This window comes from Manis pentadactyla, chromosome 14 (assembly GCF_030020395.1).
Source record: "Manis pentadactyla isolate mManPen7 chromosome 14, mManPen7.hap1, whole genome shotgun sequence".
In the NCBI taxonomy this organism is placed as follows: Eukaryota; Metazoa; Chordata; class Mammalia; order Pholidota; family Manidae; genus Manis; species Manis pentadactyla.
In genome coordinates, this window is record NC_080032.1 from 7,318,318 (window position 1) to 7,337,476 (window position 19,159).

Sequence of the window (19,159 nt, forward strand, 5' to 3'; positions counted from 1 at the left end):
ATTGCCCAGAATCTCCAAGAAAACTTAAGGGATCACAGATGCTGAACCCCTATCTCTAGATCCCTATTTTAGGGCTCACTCTCCTGCACCAAGCTGCTCTTGAGGTTTCCATGTCAACTCCAAGTATGATACAATTACAACTGCCACCACAACCCCCTTCATACTTAACCCCATGAGGTGGCAGACTTCGTGGCAGGTTCCTGACGAGCATTAGCTCACTGAGCTCCCAGAACAAGCCTGTAAGGCAGGCACTACAATTATTCTCAGCTTTCAGACAAGGATGCTGGAGTCCAAGGGGGTGAAACGACTTCCCCAGAGGGACAGAGCTGAGAATCTGGCCCAGAGCCATCCGACTGGAGCCCACCCACTCAAGATGAAGGAGACCTCACCGTGGCAGCAAGGAAGGAGGACGCACGCAGCCTCAGGGCTTGTGAGCAGCATGTCCAGCAGCCAGAGGTTCAAACAGGGCAAATGCAGCAGGAACAGATTCTCCCTGCAGAGCCCAAGGGAGGCACCAGCCAGCAACAGCCAGGGTCTCACCTGACTCCCTTCCCTCCCTAGGGACTGCCCGAATGTGAGCTCATGCCAGGGCAGGTCCACGAGGGACTGGGCTGGGCTGTCCCCACCCCTCATGTGTGCTAGGGGACCCCAAGAATTAAATGACTCGGTGTCCCTCCCAGACCCTAGCACACAGGCAAGTGCCTCTCAGCAGATCCCAGCTGAGCACACAGGTGTCCGCTGACCCCTTGTGGTCACTTGTCCTGGTCCAGCAGCCAGGGCCTCAGCTGCCCCCATGGGGCATTCTGTCCTAGTGACCTCACTGCTCAAAGCGCTTTCCCATTGCTTATCTCGTGGAGGCCTTCCTACAACCCCAGAAGACAGGATTCTCATTCCCACTTTACAAATGAGCGGCAGCGCCCTGGGCTCCAGGCCCAAATCCACCCTTCATTCCTCATCTGACCTTGGACAGTCAATTTCCCACCCATCAGTAAAACAGGACTGACCTGCGTGAGGCAAATCTAAGTTTCTTTCAGCGCCCCAAACCCTCAAAGTGGAGGGGTGACTTACCCACAGCCAGAGTGAATCAGGGCACAGACACTCCCAGATGGCAGGCAGCCCCACTTCCCCACACTGATTGGGAAAAGTGAGAGGTGTCACAGCAAACAAGAAAACTAGTTCCTCCACCCTTGTGTTGTGATTGTGTGCTGAAGGCCCACGTGGACAGATGGACAGATGAGTGGATGGATGGATGGATGGATGGATGGATGGACAGATGGGGTGGACATATAAGAATTTTGGGATCTCTCTCAGCTGCAACTGTAGAAGCTGCCTGCCTCCCCCTGCTCCCTGACAAGCTGTCCATATAATTCTAGTTGCCTGGCCCCTTGGCAGACTGTCCACATTCACCTAGGGGTCTGAAGCCACTGTCCCTGCCTGCCAGCCTGGAGCTGGGACCTGCCCTGAGGGGAACGAGTCCTTATCCCAAACTCCCTCCCTGCCATGGTGTTGACATCATGGGCAAAAGTAGCAGCATAGGAGGAAAGTCAGTGGCCAGGGCTATAAACAGGAGGCCCACAGCAGGGGCACCCCTCGCAGAGCACTACTAAGTGGCTAAAAGTGAGCTCGGTGCTCACAATGAAGCTGAGGATCACCAGGGTGGCTGGATGGCACGGGAAGAGCATGGCCTGTGTGCCTCACACCCGGGTTCGAACCAGTGAACTGAGATCCTCAGTCTCTCTCTGCCGTGGTTTCTCACCTGTAAGATGGGCAGGATACCTGACAAGAGTTGTGGTGAGGACTGAATGAGGCAAGATACAAAATGCCTCACATATTACAGGTACTCAGTAAACAGAAATTCCCTTCTTTTGTTCCAGGTAATGGAAAAATTCTGGAATGGGAAGGAACAAGGTCCATTGTGCACCCAACGAATTTTTTTAACTGAGAAGTTTTCCCAAGTACTCCAAAGTAGCAACATGCACTTGGTGATAGGACAGGAGGGAAGGAAACCTATTTTCAGCAACTATTAAAGATTCGTTCAAACACACTTGATCTCTTTAAAAGTGAGTATCATTCACCTGTCCCCTGCCCTCAGCACAGTTCTTCAGACACAAAGGCTATTTTCACAGCTGTCAGGCAGTGGTCAGGACTCTTGTGCCCCATGCTTCCCCCTGCCAAGTGAACACCTCCCTCATCCACATCTCCCTAACCCAGCCTACCCATCCCAGAATGGGTGATGAGTTCTACTTGGCCACATGGTAGAAAGAAGATGGGTTTTGGTCCAGCTCTCTTTTAAACAGCTGAGCTCAAGTACCTGACGTTTACAGCTGAGGCTCTGGTACCGCTCCTGGGAAATCATGCCCCAGCGCCTGGGCCCGCCTGTCAGTCAGAGTGATAGAGAGGGAACTTGGCACACAGTCATTAAGCAATGATCTTGGGAGTGAAGAGCCAGGAGATGGGCTTTGTCATTTACTTGTTGCCCAATTTAGGCACAATTCTTATCTCTGAGCCTCAATTTCTTATGTATAAAATAGGGCTAATAAAATTACCTACTTTGTTGGAAGGATTCAATGAACCATGTTCAAAAAGAGCTGAACCTTGTGCCTAGCATGTAAGTGCTCAATAAATATTAATATCAATATGTCAATAGTTTTGATTTCCGCGATGGGCTTCCAGGTAAGATTTCATTTGAACTAGGAGGTGTGTGTGGGGCAGGGGATGTGTGTGTGTCTACTAAAGAATCTGTAAACCCTTCTTAGCTTCAAGACCTTATTTCTTGAACATCTTCCCACCCAGCACCCCTCCACCCTTCTCTCTGATTTTCCTTCCTGACTTCCTTTTTCCCTCCCAGCAATTAAGACACCTCTCCAGAATCTCATCACTTCTCGTTCCCTAATTAAGTGCAATATCCTCTGGTTTTTAACACAGAAATGGGTAGACTAAGTGCACATGTAATCAAAGGTGAGTTAGTGACGTCCCAATTCCCCCACTCACTCTACTCCCAAGGGTCCCTTGGTCCTTTGGGCCACAGCATGAGGATGCAAAGACCCTCAACCAAGGCCAGCTGTTCAGGAGGCCCATGTGGCTGAAGTCTGGCCTGGGGTAAGGCTCACAGGCTGCACTAGGTGACATCTAGGGGGTGGGGAGTCCTGGGGACAGTGTGGAGGAAAGAGGTTCTGGCTGCTCTGTGGGTCCTCTGAAGCCTTTTCCATTTCTAGGTCTGGTGCCAAGGAAAGGCTGTTGTTGAAATGAAACAAATATAGGAAATGCACCAAAACACCAGCAGCAGTCGATCAAACCAAAGAAATTGTTTTTGGTAAATGAGGTCATATTGCTAGTATAATAAAATTCAAATATTTAAATCAATTATTCTGACCAGTTGTAATCAGCCATGAAAACAGACTAGAATCTAGAAAAAGATGGTTTGGCTCCCACTGAAAAGTAGTCAGCTCCAGTTCTCAAAAGGACAACCACAAGGCAGGAACATAGAAACATCACCAACATCTGGCAGCCTGCCCTGCCCAGGGCCCCCTGGGCTGGGGGCTCCCTCCAGCTTACAGGGAAGCCTGTTGGATGGCCCAGAGGGGCACGGCGAGGACAAGGATGAGGGGTGAGTGCGAGTGAGGAGGACTTCCCGAGGGAGAGCTCCCGAAGCCACCAAGAGGACCAAGCTCCTTGCCCAGCTGCTGGCGTGATGCAGGATGGCCACTCTCCACAGTCAGGAAGCCTGCTCCTAGTTCTCTGCCACTGTCTTGCTGAATGACCTTGGGCAAGTCAGATCACCTCTCTGGGCCTCAGTTTCCTCATCTGTAAAATGAGGGGACTTTGTTAACTCTGAAAAGATGTACCCAGCCCTTGCTCTGTCACTGAGGTGAAGCAGTAATACAAAGAGGAATACAGAGTCATTTATTCAAAAATACCAAAAGATTACTCTCACTTACTGGGCAATGTGATTACAAAGATGAATGACTCGGCATTGCTGCCCTGCCACTGAGACGTTCAAAAGCTGGTAAGGGAGACGGTGAGCAAACAAGAAGGCCAGCCACACACTTGCTGCAGACAGAGGTGTGGGCACAGGAAGGCGTGGCCTTCTGTACTGGGGCTAGTGTCGGTGGGGGGGGGGGGGGGGCAGTGTCACAGAAGAGGCTGAACTGAATCTTGGGGGATCCTTCGTCCTTGCTCTCAAAAGACTGTACAATTAATCAGGGGTTAGGACAAATACCCACACAGCTACTACACAAAGCAGAATGAAGCCACCTCAGGTAATCCAAGTTCAGGGGGTGCAGGGAACCCACATGGCTTAGGCAGGGTGGGGGAAGGAGCGGAAGGTCAGAAAAGCTTTGCAGGAAGTGGCCTTAACAGGTGGGCAAAGAGTTTCCTGAGAGCCCTAGGGGCTGCAGGAGCATTCCAGATGACAGGCCTGCACAATACACGCCACAACATGAGGACTGCCAGGGTTAGGGCTACAGACAGGACAGCAGGACAACCAGGGAGTGGCCTGGCAAGGCAGGAAGCCAATGGGAGCCATGGTGACGACAGCCACTGGAACACAGGCCCTGGGCCAAGCACTCCAAATCCTCACACCAGCTCTTGCAAGTAGGTTCCCTCACTACTACCCTATTCTTTCAGATAAGGAAACAGGATCAGAGAGGTTGCAAAGTCACAGAGCAGAGATGGCAGAAACAGCACCTGATGCAGGTCTGATGCCCCACCCTGACCTTACCACTGGAATTCCAGGCAGTGGTACTTCTGAGCCCCTGCTATCTAAGGTGCCCTGTCCCAGCACACCTGGACACCTCAGACACATGGTTACTAAAGGTCGATCTTCGCCTTACCCACTGGAAACTGGCTTGATTCGGCCTCCTCCTCAGGCAGCTAGGGACTATCAGGGTCCCCTCCACCAGAACAGAGGGGGCAGGGCCAGGCAAGGAATACGAGAATTGCTGAGGGGTTTGTGCTCCACTGTCCGCTGTTGCAGTTTATTGTTGTTCTACCACGGTTAGGCTGGCTAGCTCGCTCCCTCTTTCCCTCCTGTCAGCCTGATGTCATCATAGCCCTGCGGCAGATCATTCTGCCATGTGACTGGGGCGACTGGCTTTTCTTGTCAGGACGGAGTTGGAGCTGGAGCTAGACCCTGTACACTCGCATGCTGTCCAGGCACTGCTGGAGGTTCACAGATTCCTGTTTCCAGCGCCCCAGCTTTCTGAGCTGGTCTGTCATGAACTTTTTTTTCAGGTGGTCATACAACTGGCCCATCTTTTTCTGGGTCTTGTCTGAAGCTCTTATCTTACAAAAAACAGAGGAGATTAGGATGAAGGGGCTACTTCACAGAAAGAGAAGCATCTGTGCTGACACTATGGGGGTGGAAAATGTGCCAGCTGGACCCATTCCATAAGTAATTTGACTCACTGGGAGCCTCAGTTTCTCTATTTGTAAAATGTGGGCATCGAGCTGGATAACCCCTATGGTACCTTCTGAGAGTCTACAGCGTATGAGCCTGATTTTGACCTTAGTATCTCTATTTGAAGACTGTTTGAAGGAGGTAAGGTTGGAGGGTGGGGGGATGGAGAAAGGATGCATCTCTCGTTCCTCCACACTTCCTTAACTCCCATCACCCTGTCCCTGGGACTCATTTGGTACTGCCCACATATTGTGTGACATTCCCTACATCAACTGAACTCTACTTATTTCTTGCTATATTATTTCTGTCCTGTCTCCAACAAGACTGTAAGCTCTAGGAAGGACCATCCTCTATCTTACTTGACCATCTATTTACTCCAGTGAGCTAGTTGTGGAGAAGATACAAAATCAGCCGCAGGTCTTCATGACAACTGCAACATAGTCAGGAAGGTGGGACACATGCCCAAATATTTCTAAGCAAGACAGAGAATGATAATCCTGAAAAGAAGCACAGAGTCCAAAGAATGAGATATCAAGAAAAGCCTCATGGAGGGTTGGTGTGTAAATTGTGGGTGGGTTTTGAAGGATGGAGAAGCGTTAAACATGTAGAAACAGACCAGGAAGGAGGTGATCCTGAGAGCTGACATTTTAATAAACGCTCCTTGGGATTCAAAGCATTGACGTTGTCTCAGGACTCAGCATAATACAAGGAAAGGAGAGCTCCACAAAGGCCAGTCGGTGTTGCCCTGATAACTGACACAGGAAGCTAAAATGCTGGAGTGGATCTTGGGAACAAGGGATGAAGAGGGAGGGTAGGCGACAGAAAATATGGGCACTAACAGCCATAGTTCCAATCAGTGGTCTCTGAACATGGCTGAGCATCAGAAACCTTTCAGTTGTTTGCTAAAAATAGAGACCGCAGAAATTCTAGTTTGGTGGGGCTTGGATGGGGCCAAGGAATCTATATTTTTACCATGTACCTGAGATGATGCTGATATAGCCACTGACAAGTGGCTGTTTCTGTATCACCATTTTCAAGTTCACACCATAACAGCAGGCTTTTTGGCCTCTCTAAGCTAGTGACTTCACCTTGAGCTTGACTTTTACTGTGGACCAGTCTCTCGACCTTGCCATTATTAACATTTGGAGCCAAGTAATTCTCTGTGGGGGGAGGCTGTCCTGTGCCTTGTAGGATTTTAGCAGCCTCCCAGGACTCTACCTTCTAAATGCTAGTGGCACCACCCCACTCTGACCTGTGCTACCAAAACTGTCTCCAGACATTGCCAATGTCCTCAGATGGGCAAAACCATCCCCGGCTGAGAGTCACAGCCACAGATGAAGAGGTACCAGCCCTCATCCCTATTCTTAGAGCATGCTCAGAGCAGTCCCAAGACACTAGAACTTAGCTGTCCTTGTTGAGGTCCTGAGAAATCAGCAGCTAGCCAAAGCTGCCTCTTTCTCTACTGTGAGCACTTTTCTGGGAGAGAAACACTGCTGTGCTACCACTCAGGCCTCAAATCCTCTGAGGCCCTACAAGCTGGGCCCTCAGCCAAGTCACTACAAACAAGGAGAAGACAGCCCCCATCCTTAAAGGAGAACGTCCTACACTATGGTCACTTAGGCCGAGTTTGCAAGCCCACAGTGATGTACTATGTGACCTCCTGCTCTCTGAGCCTGTTTCCTGAACTATTAGACGAGGTGATAATACATAATAGACAGTGAGTACCTAAAACACACAAGGGCTCAGTACAGCTTTAAAAGAAGAACTTCCAGATGGCTGGAGGGTGGCATGGCCCTCTGGTACATATAAAGACAATTCAGGGAGTTTCCAGTTATAGTATCTCAGAGATCCTCACCCCACTTGCCAGAAGTACAATACCCCTCATCCGCTGGTGAATAGGGTTGGCCCCCAACCCATCCTGGGCCAGTCAGAACAGCCCATACCACCTGGCCACAGAGATTGGGCAGGGATGGGCCCATGACCCACCTGGGCCAACTGGAGCCCTTCTCCAGGATTTGTCTAATTCAAGCAACAGTGGAAGCACCCCACTGCTTTCCTGGGTGACAGGCAAGGTTTCCTGTGGCCATGTTCCCCAGGGACAGCCACCCTAATGATGACGCCAACATGCAGAAATCAGCAGAAAAGGAGATGAAGAGGGGAGAGTGGAAGAAACATCTAATGGTATTGGAGCCTCTGGCTTTTCTCATCCCAAACACTGGTGATCCTGCCCTAGCTATCCTTGATTAGGTAAACTCATCATTCTCTATTTTGCTTGAACTAGTACAAGTTCAGTGTGCATCACCTGCAACTGGGAGGATCCTAATACATCTTATTTTATAAATGAGCAAAGAGGAAATGTGATTCCCCAAGGTCCCACTAAGCTGGCCTACCCATCTCCAAGTCCACCCTATTCACATGACACATGCCATGAAAGTTTAGCAGAGGGAGAAACATCCAGACCCCTACTCTTCTTTTGGTCTCTGCGGCCCTTAAAAGGATCTGGCACCATCTCTCAAGCCTCTTGCAGGCTTCTTGATGTCAGAATCTCACGGGTCCATCCAGATTTGGTCCCAGAACATGGAGAGAAGTCAACAGAGTCAAACAGAGGGCAGCAGCTCAACTCTGGGCCACCTGCTCTGCTTGAAGAAGTGAGCATGTTCTGAGGCCACTGTGTTCATCAGTCCTTTCCTAGTGCCCAGCATAGTGCCTGCCCGAGCAGCCTCTGACACACACTTCATGAATTAATCAATGGGGTCTGTGGGGTGACAGCACTCTAGTTTCCCTCCCCTGCCTCTGAGAGCTTTCAGGGGAGGAAAAAAACTGACCCAATAGTGTTAATGCCACTTCAAGCTCCAGGACCCAAGACCTCTTTTCCTGGGAGACTGTAGAATCCATCATGGATGCCCTGAACAGAGAGGTAATGTGCTCTGAGAAAAAAAATGCCACAAGAGCCAAAAGACATGGAGTCCTTCTCCCTGGCTCCCTTGGCTCAGGAACAGCTATGGCACCTCGGGCCAATCAGTAACCCCTGGCTGCCTCTGTAAAATGAGGCTTGCATCATCTCCCGGTAACCTCTAAGATCTGTGATTTCCCTCTAGGCTACTGGGGAGAGTGAAATGGACAAGCCACTAACACCCTCTAATACAAAAGCTTGTGACTTTACCTCCATCGCACAGATTCGTTGTGCACTGAGGTTGTCCCGAATAATCACCCGTGATAAGTTGCTCTTGGGCAAAAATTTTTTCATTGCAGCTTCATTGGAATTCAATAAGCTGGAGTGGGGAAGGAAAAGAGGTACAGGTTGAGATGGCTGGGGCGAGGGCCAGGACAGGCCCTGATTTGATGGGGTCCTGAAGGAGTGACTGAGGCTTCTGCAGGCTTCTTAGGAGAGGCACAGCTCTGTCACAACTGTCCAAGGAGCACGGGAGTAGGCCTGGGTTACTTCTTACAGAAAACATGTGCTAAAGGGGTGTTTCTTGGATGTTGAGAGGTAAAGCCACCTTGAGAATGCCGTAAAAGGGCCCAGACCAAACCCCAAGAGAAGTGTCCACAGGGACTCAGAACTGTCCTCAGAAGCAGTCATGTTAGGGAGAAAATGCAGGATGAGTTGCGAGGTGGGAGTCTTAAAGGAGAGGTGCAGAAACGGCAGGGAGAGTTCAGAGGGGTGAGTTTGAGGAGGGTTAAGGCAAAGGCTTGAGGAGGCTATGGGGGGGGAGAAGTAGAACTTAGGATGGGGTGGGATGGGATGGCATGGAGCCAGGTTCTCCACGGGAGCCTAGAGAGAACAATTTGGTCCAAATGAGGAACTGGTCAAAAATGGATTATGCCAGGCACTGCGTTTTCACTTTTTGATTATTTGGTTATACCATGAAGTGGTTTTGCAAACATGTACCTTTAAATCTTTTGCCCATTTCTGAAAATAATTGTTCATATTTTCTTTCTAGAATTTGGAAACTATCCAAAGGTGCAATAGAAAGCACCTGAGTAAGCTTTGGTTAGGTCACATAACACTACGCAGTTACAGATAAAACAGATATCCATAGTAGATTAGGTGAGGGAAAAAGGCAGGTTACAAAGTAATAAACTGTTTTGTGACATATTTTGCCCCTAAAAATGTATAAGCATGTTGTAGTACAGACGTATGAATGAATGTGGAACAATACACACCAAAATGTTAACAGTGATTGTGGCCATTCATATTGCTTCTGTCTTGTCTGATTTTTCTACAAGTGTACACTCCTTTGATAGGACAAAAAAAGACAACATTTAAAGGATAAACTATTTTGAAGGATTAAAAAATTTTTCCTAATTCATTTTCAGCCAGTTTTGGAGCCATGGTTTTATGAATGTTTTTACATTCACAAACTATTATAAACAAAGGTCCCCAATCTCCCATTTATGATGTTTCTGACAGCAAAAAAAAAAAAGTCATGAGATGGAAAAGGCTGGTTTACAGATCAAGATGCTTACCTACCAGTCTCCAAAATCCTATAAAAAATAAAGTATTTAAAGATACACAAAACACTCTCCACCCACTTAGTGGTGCACCAAATTTACCAACACTTGCTTGGAAAGTTTTTAAAAATGAAAAAGGCAGTGACTGGAAATATTTCCTTTCAAATAATAGCGGTCATTTTGAACCAAATTGTTTTCCAAAGCAAGGCCTCTGTGGGAGCCCAGAGGATGCTTCCAGGAGGGTTGTGGAATGGGGGGAGAGGAGGGCTTTGGGGTCTGCGGGGATTAGGACTGTGCTGAGGGCCTTTCCCAGGGACACCGGGGAATGCGGAGGCCGAGGGTATCAAGCCTGAAGGGACCTGGACCTCGCCAGGCTCCAAAGAAGTTCACGGCTGGCAAGAAGGATGCGGGGGAACCTCGGGCTACAGGATACATCAAGCCCGAAAGACTAAAGGGCCTGGGGAATTCTGAGGATACGTGGGTTGGAGGTGGGAATTCCCGATTCTCCCAGGAAGGAGCCCGGTCTGAAGGCGTTCGGGCTCCCCAGGCTCCTGGGGTTGCGAAGAGTGGGACCGGGAAGGGGCTGGGGTCCGGTCTGTGGGAAATCCAGCTTTTCTGGGAGTCTAAGGAGTCGGGCTGAGGCGCCCAGAGCTCTGGGGCAGCCAGGGCCAGGGGTCCAAGGGGCCGTCTGAAGGAACGGGGGTCCGCGGGAATTCGGGCTGTCTCCAGGGCCCTGGGGGTCTGACGACTGCTCCGGGCAGTAGAACCGCACCTGAAGAGTACCGGCGGGTGCGCGGTTCGCGGCCGCAAAAAGCGGACCTGCGGCGAGGTGCCTGCGTCGATTCTGGGATGGCTGCTGAGCCCACCGCGCCGGAAGGCCCGGCTCGGGGTGGCGCCGGAACTGGTGGTCGCCTGCACAGCGGCCGCCTGGGCGGTGGGCGAGCCCAGGTTCCATGTGGCCCACGGCCTGGGCTGCTGGGTAGTTGCGTATTCTTCGCTCGAGAACGACTCGGGAATAGGAGCAGGACCCCGAGCCATGGTTGGTGCGCGTGCTCGGACGCGGAGAGAGAGTCGCTGGACAGACGCTGTGAGGTGAGCGCTGCGCGTTGCCTGGGAGACGGGCGATAGGGGCGGGACCGGACCTACGCGGAGCCCGGGAGGCTGTGGACGCCTCAAGATTGTCCCTGAGCGGCCGCCGTGATGCGGCCCGGCGTGTTGCCATGGAGACAGGCTGGGCGTGGCGGAGCGGATAGCTGCTGGGTAAGCCGCCTTTACTTCTCAGTTAGGGCTCCTGTGGCTCCCAGCGTGATCCGGTGCGTCCGCGCTGGGCAGCTCCAGGGACTGGAGACGAGGCCGGGGTTTCTCCGAAGACCCGGCGCGGCCGATTCTTCCCCGCCAAGAGAGACTACAGCTATGGAAACTAGAGCGCCGGGCGGTCGGGGATTGTGGCTGCCCAGGGGTGACGGGTCTTCTCTGTCCCCTAGGCCCTCGCCCGAGGCTTCGGGCGTGCCTGCTTCCTGAGTGAATCTGCACTTCTGCCCGCGGGAGAGAGGTAAGACTTCGGAGTCCTCACACCCAGGCAGGCGGAGAAACCCCTTTTCAACTCCAGCTCCCCACAAACCTACCTGGCTCACACCTGGAAGCGGCGCCTCGCGCCCGTCAACCTGAGGACTTTGTTCCACGTTTATAACCCAGTGTTAACGAAGACCCCCGCGGTGTCTGCCGACTTTTCCCACAAAATGAGGTCAGAAAGGCTGGCTTTTGGATCTTGCTTTGTGACCCTAGACAGATCGTTTTCCCTCTTTCGACCTCACTTTCCCCGTTTGTAAAATGGAGATGTTAACTCCAGACACCGGCCTATTATTATGTTGCTTTGAAGATCGAACCAAATGGCGGAAGCCAAAGGCAGAAAGGGCTGTAAAATGGTGAAAGTGAGCTGCTGCGGAGTCACCGTTTCTCCACCTCCTTTCCCCTCAGCTAAACGTCCTTCTGATGTTTGTATCGTTTCTTCCGGCGACCTTGCAGCTCCCTAGCCCCTAGCCTGAATTAAATTCCCTACATTCTTTAGTCCCATAATGCCCTGCATTTTAACTTCCCTAACAACAGAAAGAATAGTAGAATAATTATAATTTATGTATAGGGCTCTCTCTGTACCAACCCTCTGTTAAACACTTTACTGGCTTACCTCCTTTAATCCTCAGACGATCCTTATAAAATAGGCATTCTTACCCCTATTTTCCAACTCTGTTGCTCCTGTAATTGCCTGTTTAATGTCTGTCTCTCCCCCTAGACTTTGAGCTCTGTGACAGAGGAGCCATGGCTGTCTTATCCATTTAAGTATCCCCAGCACCTAATACAGTGCCTAACAAATATTTCTTAACTAGCATGAAATTGACTCCACCTCTTACTACCCTCATCTTCAGGAGCAGTGCCTCCTTTGCAAACTTTCTTGATGTGATGCACAACAGTCTCCTCTATTCCTGTTGCCCACTGGGCACTAGTTTGGTGGACCCTCAGTCTACTTTTCTCTGGGTTTTTCCCTGCCCTCACATTCCACTGAGAACAAATCAGCCCAGTCTGCCTTTCCTGGAGTGAGCCTGATGCATATGACTGGGGCACTGACAGGTAGGATTTGCCTACTCAGTCTTGTCCTTCCCCTCCAGCAGCCTAGGAACCACCAGTCCCCTCCCCCAAATCCTAGAGGAACATGGCCAGAGAACTCGTCCTTACCTCTCAGAAGGTAGGGTTGTGGTTATTGGAGCCATTCCTTCATTCAGAAACATATTTATCAAGCACCTGCTTGTGGGGACACAGAGCTTGGCACAGGTGATGTAGTAGGAGTGAAGAGAGTCACAGTGATAATACGAAAGAACTCACAGACAGGTCAAGGCAAAGCCACGCCTCCAGGAAGTGTTAGGAAGGAGAGCATTCGGGCTTAGGAAGCCTGGAGCAGGAACTTAATCAAATGTGGGGCGGGGCTGTGGTCCCCTGTGGTTTTCCTCAGGAAGTAACCCTTGGCTAAGATCCCAAGGCTCACCAGTACTCTGGTGAATGGAACAGATCAGGATCTGACGGGAAAGAGGGTACTGGGCTGAGAGAGTAGCAAAAGCAAAGCCCTAGGCCAGAGAGGACAGATGTCCACATGGAACTGCAAGTGGCTCAGCCTTGCTGAGGGCTCTCAGGATGTAGGGAAGGCTAATCGGAGGCTGCAAGATGGGCAGGAGCCTGACCACAATAGGCCTTAACAGCCAGACTAAAAGGTTGTATCTCTTCCTGACAGTGGGTAGCCACTGAAATATATTAAGCAGAACAGAACTTGAGCTCTTTGTCTGTGCCTGATGACTGCCTTTTGGCCTTGAGAGGTGTACTCTAAATCCACATGCTCCTATTTCAGTGAAACACATGAAGATGTGCTGTTTTTACAGCTTCATTCAAGATTGGGAGAGTGAAGAGCCTGAGATTTCTTAGGCAAAGGCAGGTGTCTGCTCCTCCCCGGGGGCACATGCCCCAGCCCTGCTGCACCCAGCCTGGTGCTGGTATGGCTGGTCTCCTGGTCTCCTGAAGGCCTCTCTGCACCAGCCCCTGGGGGTTGCTGTGGTGTCCCTAGAATGCTGGCCTCCTAGAAGCTTTCAGCCATCCTCTACCCCAGGCCCTCCTTAGAGACAAGGTTCAGGAGCATGGTTAATGGTTGCAAGACTCTGAAATTTGATGTTAGTGTCATAGGGGCATGTCCCTTCAAAGGGATGGTTCTTGGAAGGGGAAGTTGAGACCCTCCTCTCTCTCATACCACCAGTGACTTCCAGCACAGTGGGCTCAAGTTCCATGCCCCTGGTTCAGAGTCTTATGATTTGAGCATAAAGTCAGAAGACTGAGGAGCAGGACTGTGCAAGTCGTCCCACTAGCGGGGGTGGAGGGAAGGGCAGGTTTTGAAAAGAAGGGAGAAGAGGGCTGCATAAGCCTAACTGGAGAGTAAGGCCAGGGCAAAGCTGAGGGACACAAGTTAGCCTACCCGACTAGAAATGTGGGGTCCTGTAAGGGAGGCCTTGAATGCCAGCCTCAGGGATTTGCTCATGTCCCATAGGACAATGCACATTAGATCTCCTAAGAAGCATGCTGAAAATTTTTATCCCAAGAGCCTACTAAATGGATCTGGGGAGAAGCCTGGGTATCTGCATTTTTAAGTCCCCTGGGTAATTCTACGATGGTCAGAGGACCGCCTCAGGGGAATCCTGCTGTAGACCCATCATTCATTTCCCAGAAACCCCCTGGGGTTGGCCTGCTGGCCCAGCTGGGCCTCTGCCCTCTAAACATTCTCTCCCTCCTTGCAGTTTTCCTTGGACACAGCTTAGCAAACAGATGCAGCCTTTATGCCTCCCTGGCTGCTGACCTACCAGCCCGATGACAGCACCCCCGTGTACCTTCCCGGTTCAATTCCAGCAGCCTTCGGTTAGTGGCCTCTCCCAGATTACCAGCAGCCTATATATCAGCAACGGGGTGGCTGCCAACAATAAGCTCATGCTCTCCAGCAACCAGATCACCACCGTCATCAATGTCTCGGTGGAGGTGGTGAACACCTTATACGAGGACATCCAGTACGTGCAGGTGCCTGTGGCTGACACACCCGCCTCGCGTCTCTGTGACTTCTTTGACCCCATTGCCGACCACATCCACAGCGTGGAGATGAAGCGGGGCCGCACGCTGCTGCACTGTGCCGCTGGCGTGAGCCGCTCGGCTGCCCTCTGCCTTGCCTACCTCATGAAGTACCACGCCATGTCCCTGCTGGACGCCCATACATGGACCAAGTCATGCCGGCCCATCATCCGGCCCAACAGTGGCTTCTGGGAGCAGCTCATCCACTATGAGTTCCAGCTGTTCAGCAAGAACTCTGTGCGCATGGTCAGCTCCCCTGTGGGAATGATCCCTGACATCTATGAGAAGGAGGTCCGTTTGATGATTCCACTGTGAGCCACCCTGCCAGCCCCTGCACCAGGGTCAGAGGTTCAGGTCTGCCCTTGATTCCACACTGCAACTGAACTTAAACATTTGCCTCTGCAGATACAGAAAAACGCAGATGATACCTTTTACAAAGGCAGGAAAAAAAAGGGTGTTGCAGGTTTTAACTTTGTAATCCATATCTTTAAAGATTAAACTCACTGAATTTGAGCTGGTGAAGGTAAGTTTCCTATCTGGTGAATGACAGGTCCAGGCTGCTGGCTGGAGGGGAGAGTGAGGCAGATAGTACCCAGGTCAAATGAACCAAGGCTCAGAGCACATGGCAAGCCTGGAATCCTGCCGCACTCCCCAAATGTGACTAGCCCAGGAATGAGTGCCACAATTCCACCTCATCCTTTCAAACCCAAAGCCAGAGCCTTAAGAAGCATGGCATGTCCTGCTTGCCACAGTAAGTGCCAACCTACTCGATAAGTGGCCTTTAAGCAGTGTCCTGGGAGCCCAGGCCAACCTTCAACCAAAGGGGTCCAACTCTGGTTTTCTAGCTCAGATTAACACATAAGGTAGTTTTTAGAGAAAGCATTCCACTGTGTAAAATGTTTTTTAAATAATATTATTTGGAGGGCTGTTGTATAGCAAGGCCTCAAGTGTCCTCGGCCATCCTTCACCAGCCTTTGATGAATGGAGGCATTAGTTTCCTTCCCTGGGCCCCACGTGGAGTGCAGACCTGACATCAGGGCTCAGAGTTCCTTCACACATGGGCCTCGGCTCGGAAGCCTGGGGCAGCAGCCCGGAACCTAGCCTCACCCCACCCCCATGTGATCTGGGATCTCTCGGAACCTCATTCTCCTCGTGTCCAAGCAGGGACAGCCCTTTTCCTACCGGGTGGTCGTAAAGATTCAATGGTTCCTTAGCAGGGGGCCTGGCACATGGTCGGTGCTTAGTGTAACTGGCAGCTCTCGTCATGGATGACGCTCTGGCCGTGCTGGTCCTGGTCAGCATGGTCATCCTCATTTCCCCCCTCTGCACAGCCCTATACTGTTTACAAAGTGCTCTTCCAAAAAGTCATTGTGTGTGGAAAAAATACTGGTTTAAGCCCTTTCAGACTCTACCTTGGAGGAGACTTAGACTTCAGAGCCTTTTCAGAGTTCCACTGTGATGAATCCGTGTGTGCCCTGGGGGTCCTAAAGCAAGGCGCATGCTTCCAGCTTCCCCCAAAAAGGCCTTGTTCAGATGGCCAACCTTTAGAGCCAGAATCCTGGTCTGGCTGACCGCCGGGGTCCCTGGTTTCCACGGGCATATGCCAAAAGTTCCGCCAGTAGGCCCTGAAATCCAAGATTGTTCAAATCCCCCAGGGGTCTGAGGTTCCCACTCAAGACCAGCTATCCTAATCTAAAGATTTTTGGACAAACAGTATGAGACAGACAGAGGAGATCAAATGCCTTTTCCCTCCTAACCTACCCACCCCACTTCCACAAAGGGCATGTCCAGGGGCGTGATTTTAGGGTGAAGGTGGAGGGGAAAGGGAAAAATCACGGCTCTAGATTGATCTTGTCAGTCTAGTCTAGAGATAAATCAGTTTCTGAGCCTAGAGAGATCTTGTTTTACACGTGAATAAGTAGAACCACAAACACCAACCAGGGCTATATTTATATAGCAAAGCCCCACAAAGAGCCTTTCCGGAAGAAAACCAAATGGAAATTTTCTTTTCATTTAAAGCATTTTTAAAGAAGTTTACTTGGATATATTTTGTTTTCATTTTTTTTAACTTTAACATACCATATAATTAACATTTTTGTATGTACAGTTCTGTGTTTTAGCATATTTATGTGACTACCTCTATAATCAGGACACAGAGCAGTTCCAGCACCCAAAAAACTCCTGTGTGCTTCCCCTTTGTAGTCAGACCTTTGCCTCATGCCAGCCTCAACAAACACTGATCTAATCTCCATCCCTATAGATATGCTTTTTCCAGAATGTTACATACATAGACTCATAAAGGATGTGACCTCCGGATGCTGGCTTCTTTCAGTAAACTGTCTTTGAGATTCATACATGTCACTTTTTATGGTTAAGTAGTATTCCACTGTATGGATGTACCACAGTTTGTTTTTCATTCACCCACTGAAGGATATTTGGGTTGTTTCCAGTTTGGGGCAATTTTGAATAAAACTGCTATAAACATTTATATATAGGCTTTTATGTGAACATAAGTTTTCATTTCTCTAGGATAAATACCTAGGCATGGGATGGCTGTGAGAGGATAAAGGTTATGTTTAACTTTATCAAAAACTGCCAGACTTCCAGAGTGGCTATACCATTTTGCACTCCTCTATGAGAGATCGTTTCTCACCAGTATTTCGTACTGCCAGGATTATTTCAGCCATTCTCATAAGTGTGTGGTGTAGCTCATCGTAGTTTTAGTTTGCATTTCCCTAATGGTTAATGAAGTTGAGAATCTTTCTGTATGCTTAATTGCCTTCCACATACCCTCTTTGGTGAGTGTCAAATTTTTTGCCCATTTTTAAATTGGCATTTTTCTGTTTTGAGAATTCTTTATATATTCTGGATACAAGTCCTTTGTCAGATATGAATTTGTAAATATATTTCCCCAGTCTAGCTTGTCTTTTCATTCTCCTAGAAGTGTCTTTTGCAGAGCAAAAGTTTTTAATTTCAATGAAGTGCTACTTACCAGTTTTTCCTTTTATGTATTGCTGGTTTGGTGTCCTGTCTAAGAACTCTTTGCCTAAGCCCAGATCACAAAAATTTTCTCTAGTGTTTTAAAGTTTGAGAGTTTAGAATTGTCACTTATTCCTATGATCCTTTTGTATAAGGTATGAGGTTCAGTTTGAGGTTCCTATTTTTCATATGGATGTCTAATGGTTTCACAACTCCATTTGTTGAAGACTGTCCTCTGCACCTTTGTGTAGGTCTATTTTTGGACTCTATTCTGTTTGATAAATGTGTCCTTCACTTCACCAATACCACATGATCTTGATTACTGAAGTTTTATAGTAAGTCTTAAGATTAGATAATGTGAGTACTCCAATTTTCTTTTCATAAAAACTGTTTTGGTTATTTTAGTTTATTTGCCTGTCCATATAAATTTTAGAATCAACTTGTCTGTATCAACAACAACAACAACAAAAATCCTGCTGGGATTTTTTTTTTCAATTGAAATTAAGTCTATATGTTAAATCTGTTGACCAGTGCAGGGGAGAACTAACATCTTTATTCTTGAATTTTCTGATCCATGGACATAGTATGTCTCCCATTGTTTTAAGTCTTTGTTGTCTTCCGTCAATGTTTTATAGTTTTCAGCATACAGATCTTATATATTTTATTGTATTTATACCTAAATATTTCACTTGAGGGAAGGCATTGTAATAAAATGTTTTTTAATTTTGGGTTCCAATTATTCATTGCTGGTACTGTATAGAAATACAATTGATTTCTGTGTATTGACCTGTGACCTTGTGAATTCATTTATTCTAAGAGCATTTTTGTAGATTCCTTGACAATCTATGTGTAGACAATCATGTCTACAAATAAACATAGTTTTATTTCTTCCTTTCCAATCTGAATGCCTCTGATTTTTTTTCATTACACTGACTAGGACTTCCAGAATAATGATGAGTATGAGTGATAAGAATAGACATTCTTGCCTTGTTCCTGATCTTAGAAAGTGTTCAGTCTCTTACCACTAACTATGATGTTAGCTTTAGAGTTCTTATAGTTGCCCTTTTTTAGGTTAAGGAAGCGTTGGAAAGTATTCTGTCCTCTTCTATATTCTGGGAAAGATATGTAAATTGGTGTTATTTCTTCTTTAAATGTTTGATAGAATTCACCAGTGAAACCATTTGGACCTGGAGAGTTCTTTTTCAGAAGGACTTAACAATGAATTCAGTTCCTTTAATAGCTAAAGGGACTATGCAAGTTATGTATTTTATCTTGGGTAAGTTCTAGTAGTTTGTGATTTTTGAGGAATAGGTTGGCCCATTTCACCTAAGTTGTCAAGTTTATGCATGTAGAGTTATTTGTAGTATCTCTTACCTGCAGGGTCTGTAGTAATATCAACTTTTCATTCTTCATACTGATAATTTGTCTTCTCTATTTCTTTGTTGGTCTGGCTAGAAGTTTATCAATTTTTAAAGTCTTTTAAAAGAACCACCCACCTTGTGTTTTTTCTCTACTGTTCTTCCTTTCTCTGTTTCATTGATTCCTACTCTTTACCATTCCCATAGTTCTTCTCACTTCGAGTTTATTTTTCTTCTTTCTAATTTCATAAGGTGGGAGCTTAGGTCATTAATTTGAGACCTACATCTCACAAATTTTGATATGCTACATTTCCATTTT

At 48.5% G+C, this 19,159-nt stretch overlaps 2 protein-coding genes across 5 annotated transcripts; one reads left to right on the top strand and one right to left on the bottom strand.

Annotated features, from left to right (window-relative positions):
* Positions 1-3,202: 3,202 nt before the first annotated feature.
* Positions 3,203-11,020, bottom strand: C14H5orf52 (chromosome 14 C5orf52 homolog). Of its 2 annotated transcripts, XM_057492584.1 has the most exons (4): positions 10,626-11,020; positions 8,562-8,670; positions 4,833-5,283; positions 3,203-4,050 (listed from the first exon to the last, which is right to left on the bottom strand). In XM_057492584.1, the coding sequence occupies exons 1-3, from the start codon at positions 10,889-10,891 to the stop codon at positions 5,125-5,127; spliced, it is 534 nt and encodes a 177-aa protein (XP_057348567.1). In that variant the 5' UTR covers positions 10,892-11,020; the 3' UTR covers positions 3,203-4,050; positions 4,833-5,124. The 2 variants fall into 2 exon arrangements, with proteins under 2 accessions (XP_057348567.1, XP_057348569.1); XM_057492586.1 differs by lacking the exon at positions 4,833-5,283 and having other exon boundaries at positions 3,203-3,804.
* Positions 11,021-11,117: 97 nt separating this feature from the next.
* On the top strand, positions 11,118-17,941 carry DUSP18 (dual specificity phosphatase 18). Of its 3 annotated transcripts, none has more exons than XM_057492583.1 (2): positions 11,118-11,851; positions 14,182-17,941. In XM_057492583.1, exon 2 carries the CDS (start codon positions 14,252-14,254, stop codon positions 14,816-14,818), a length of 567 nt encoding a protein of 188 aa, XP_057348566.1. In that variant the 5' UTR covers positions 11,118-11,851; positions 14,182-14,251; the 3' UTR covers positions 14,819-17,941. The 3 variants fall into 3 exon arrangements, with proteins under 3 accessions (XP_057348566.1, XP_057348564.1, XP_057348565.1); XM_057492581.1 differs by having other exon boundaries at positions 11,119-11,597; XM_057492582.1 differs by having other exon boundaries at positions 11,119-11,405.
* Positions 17,942-19,159: the final 1,218 nt, after the last annotated feature.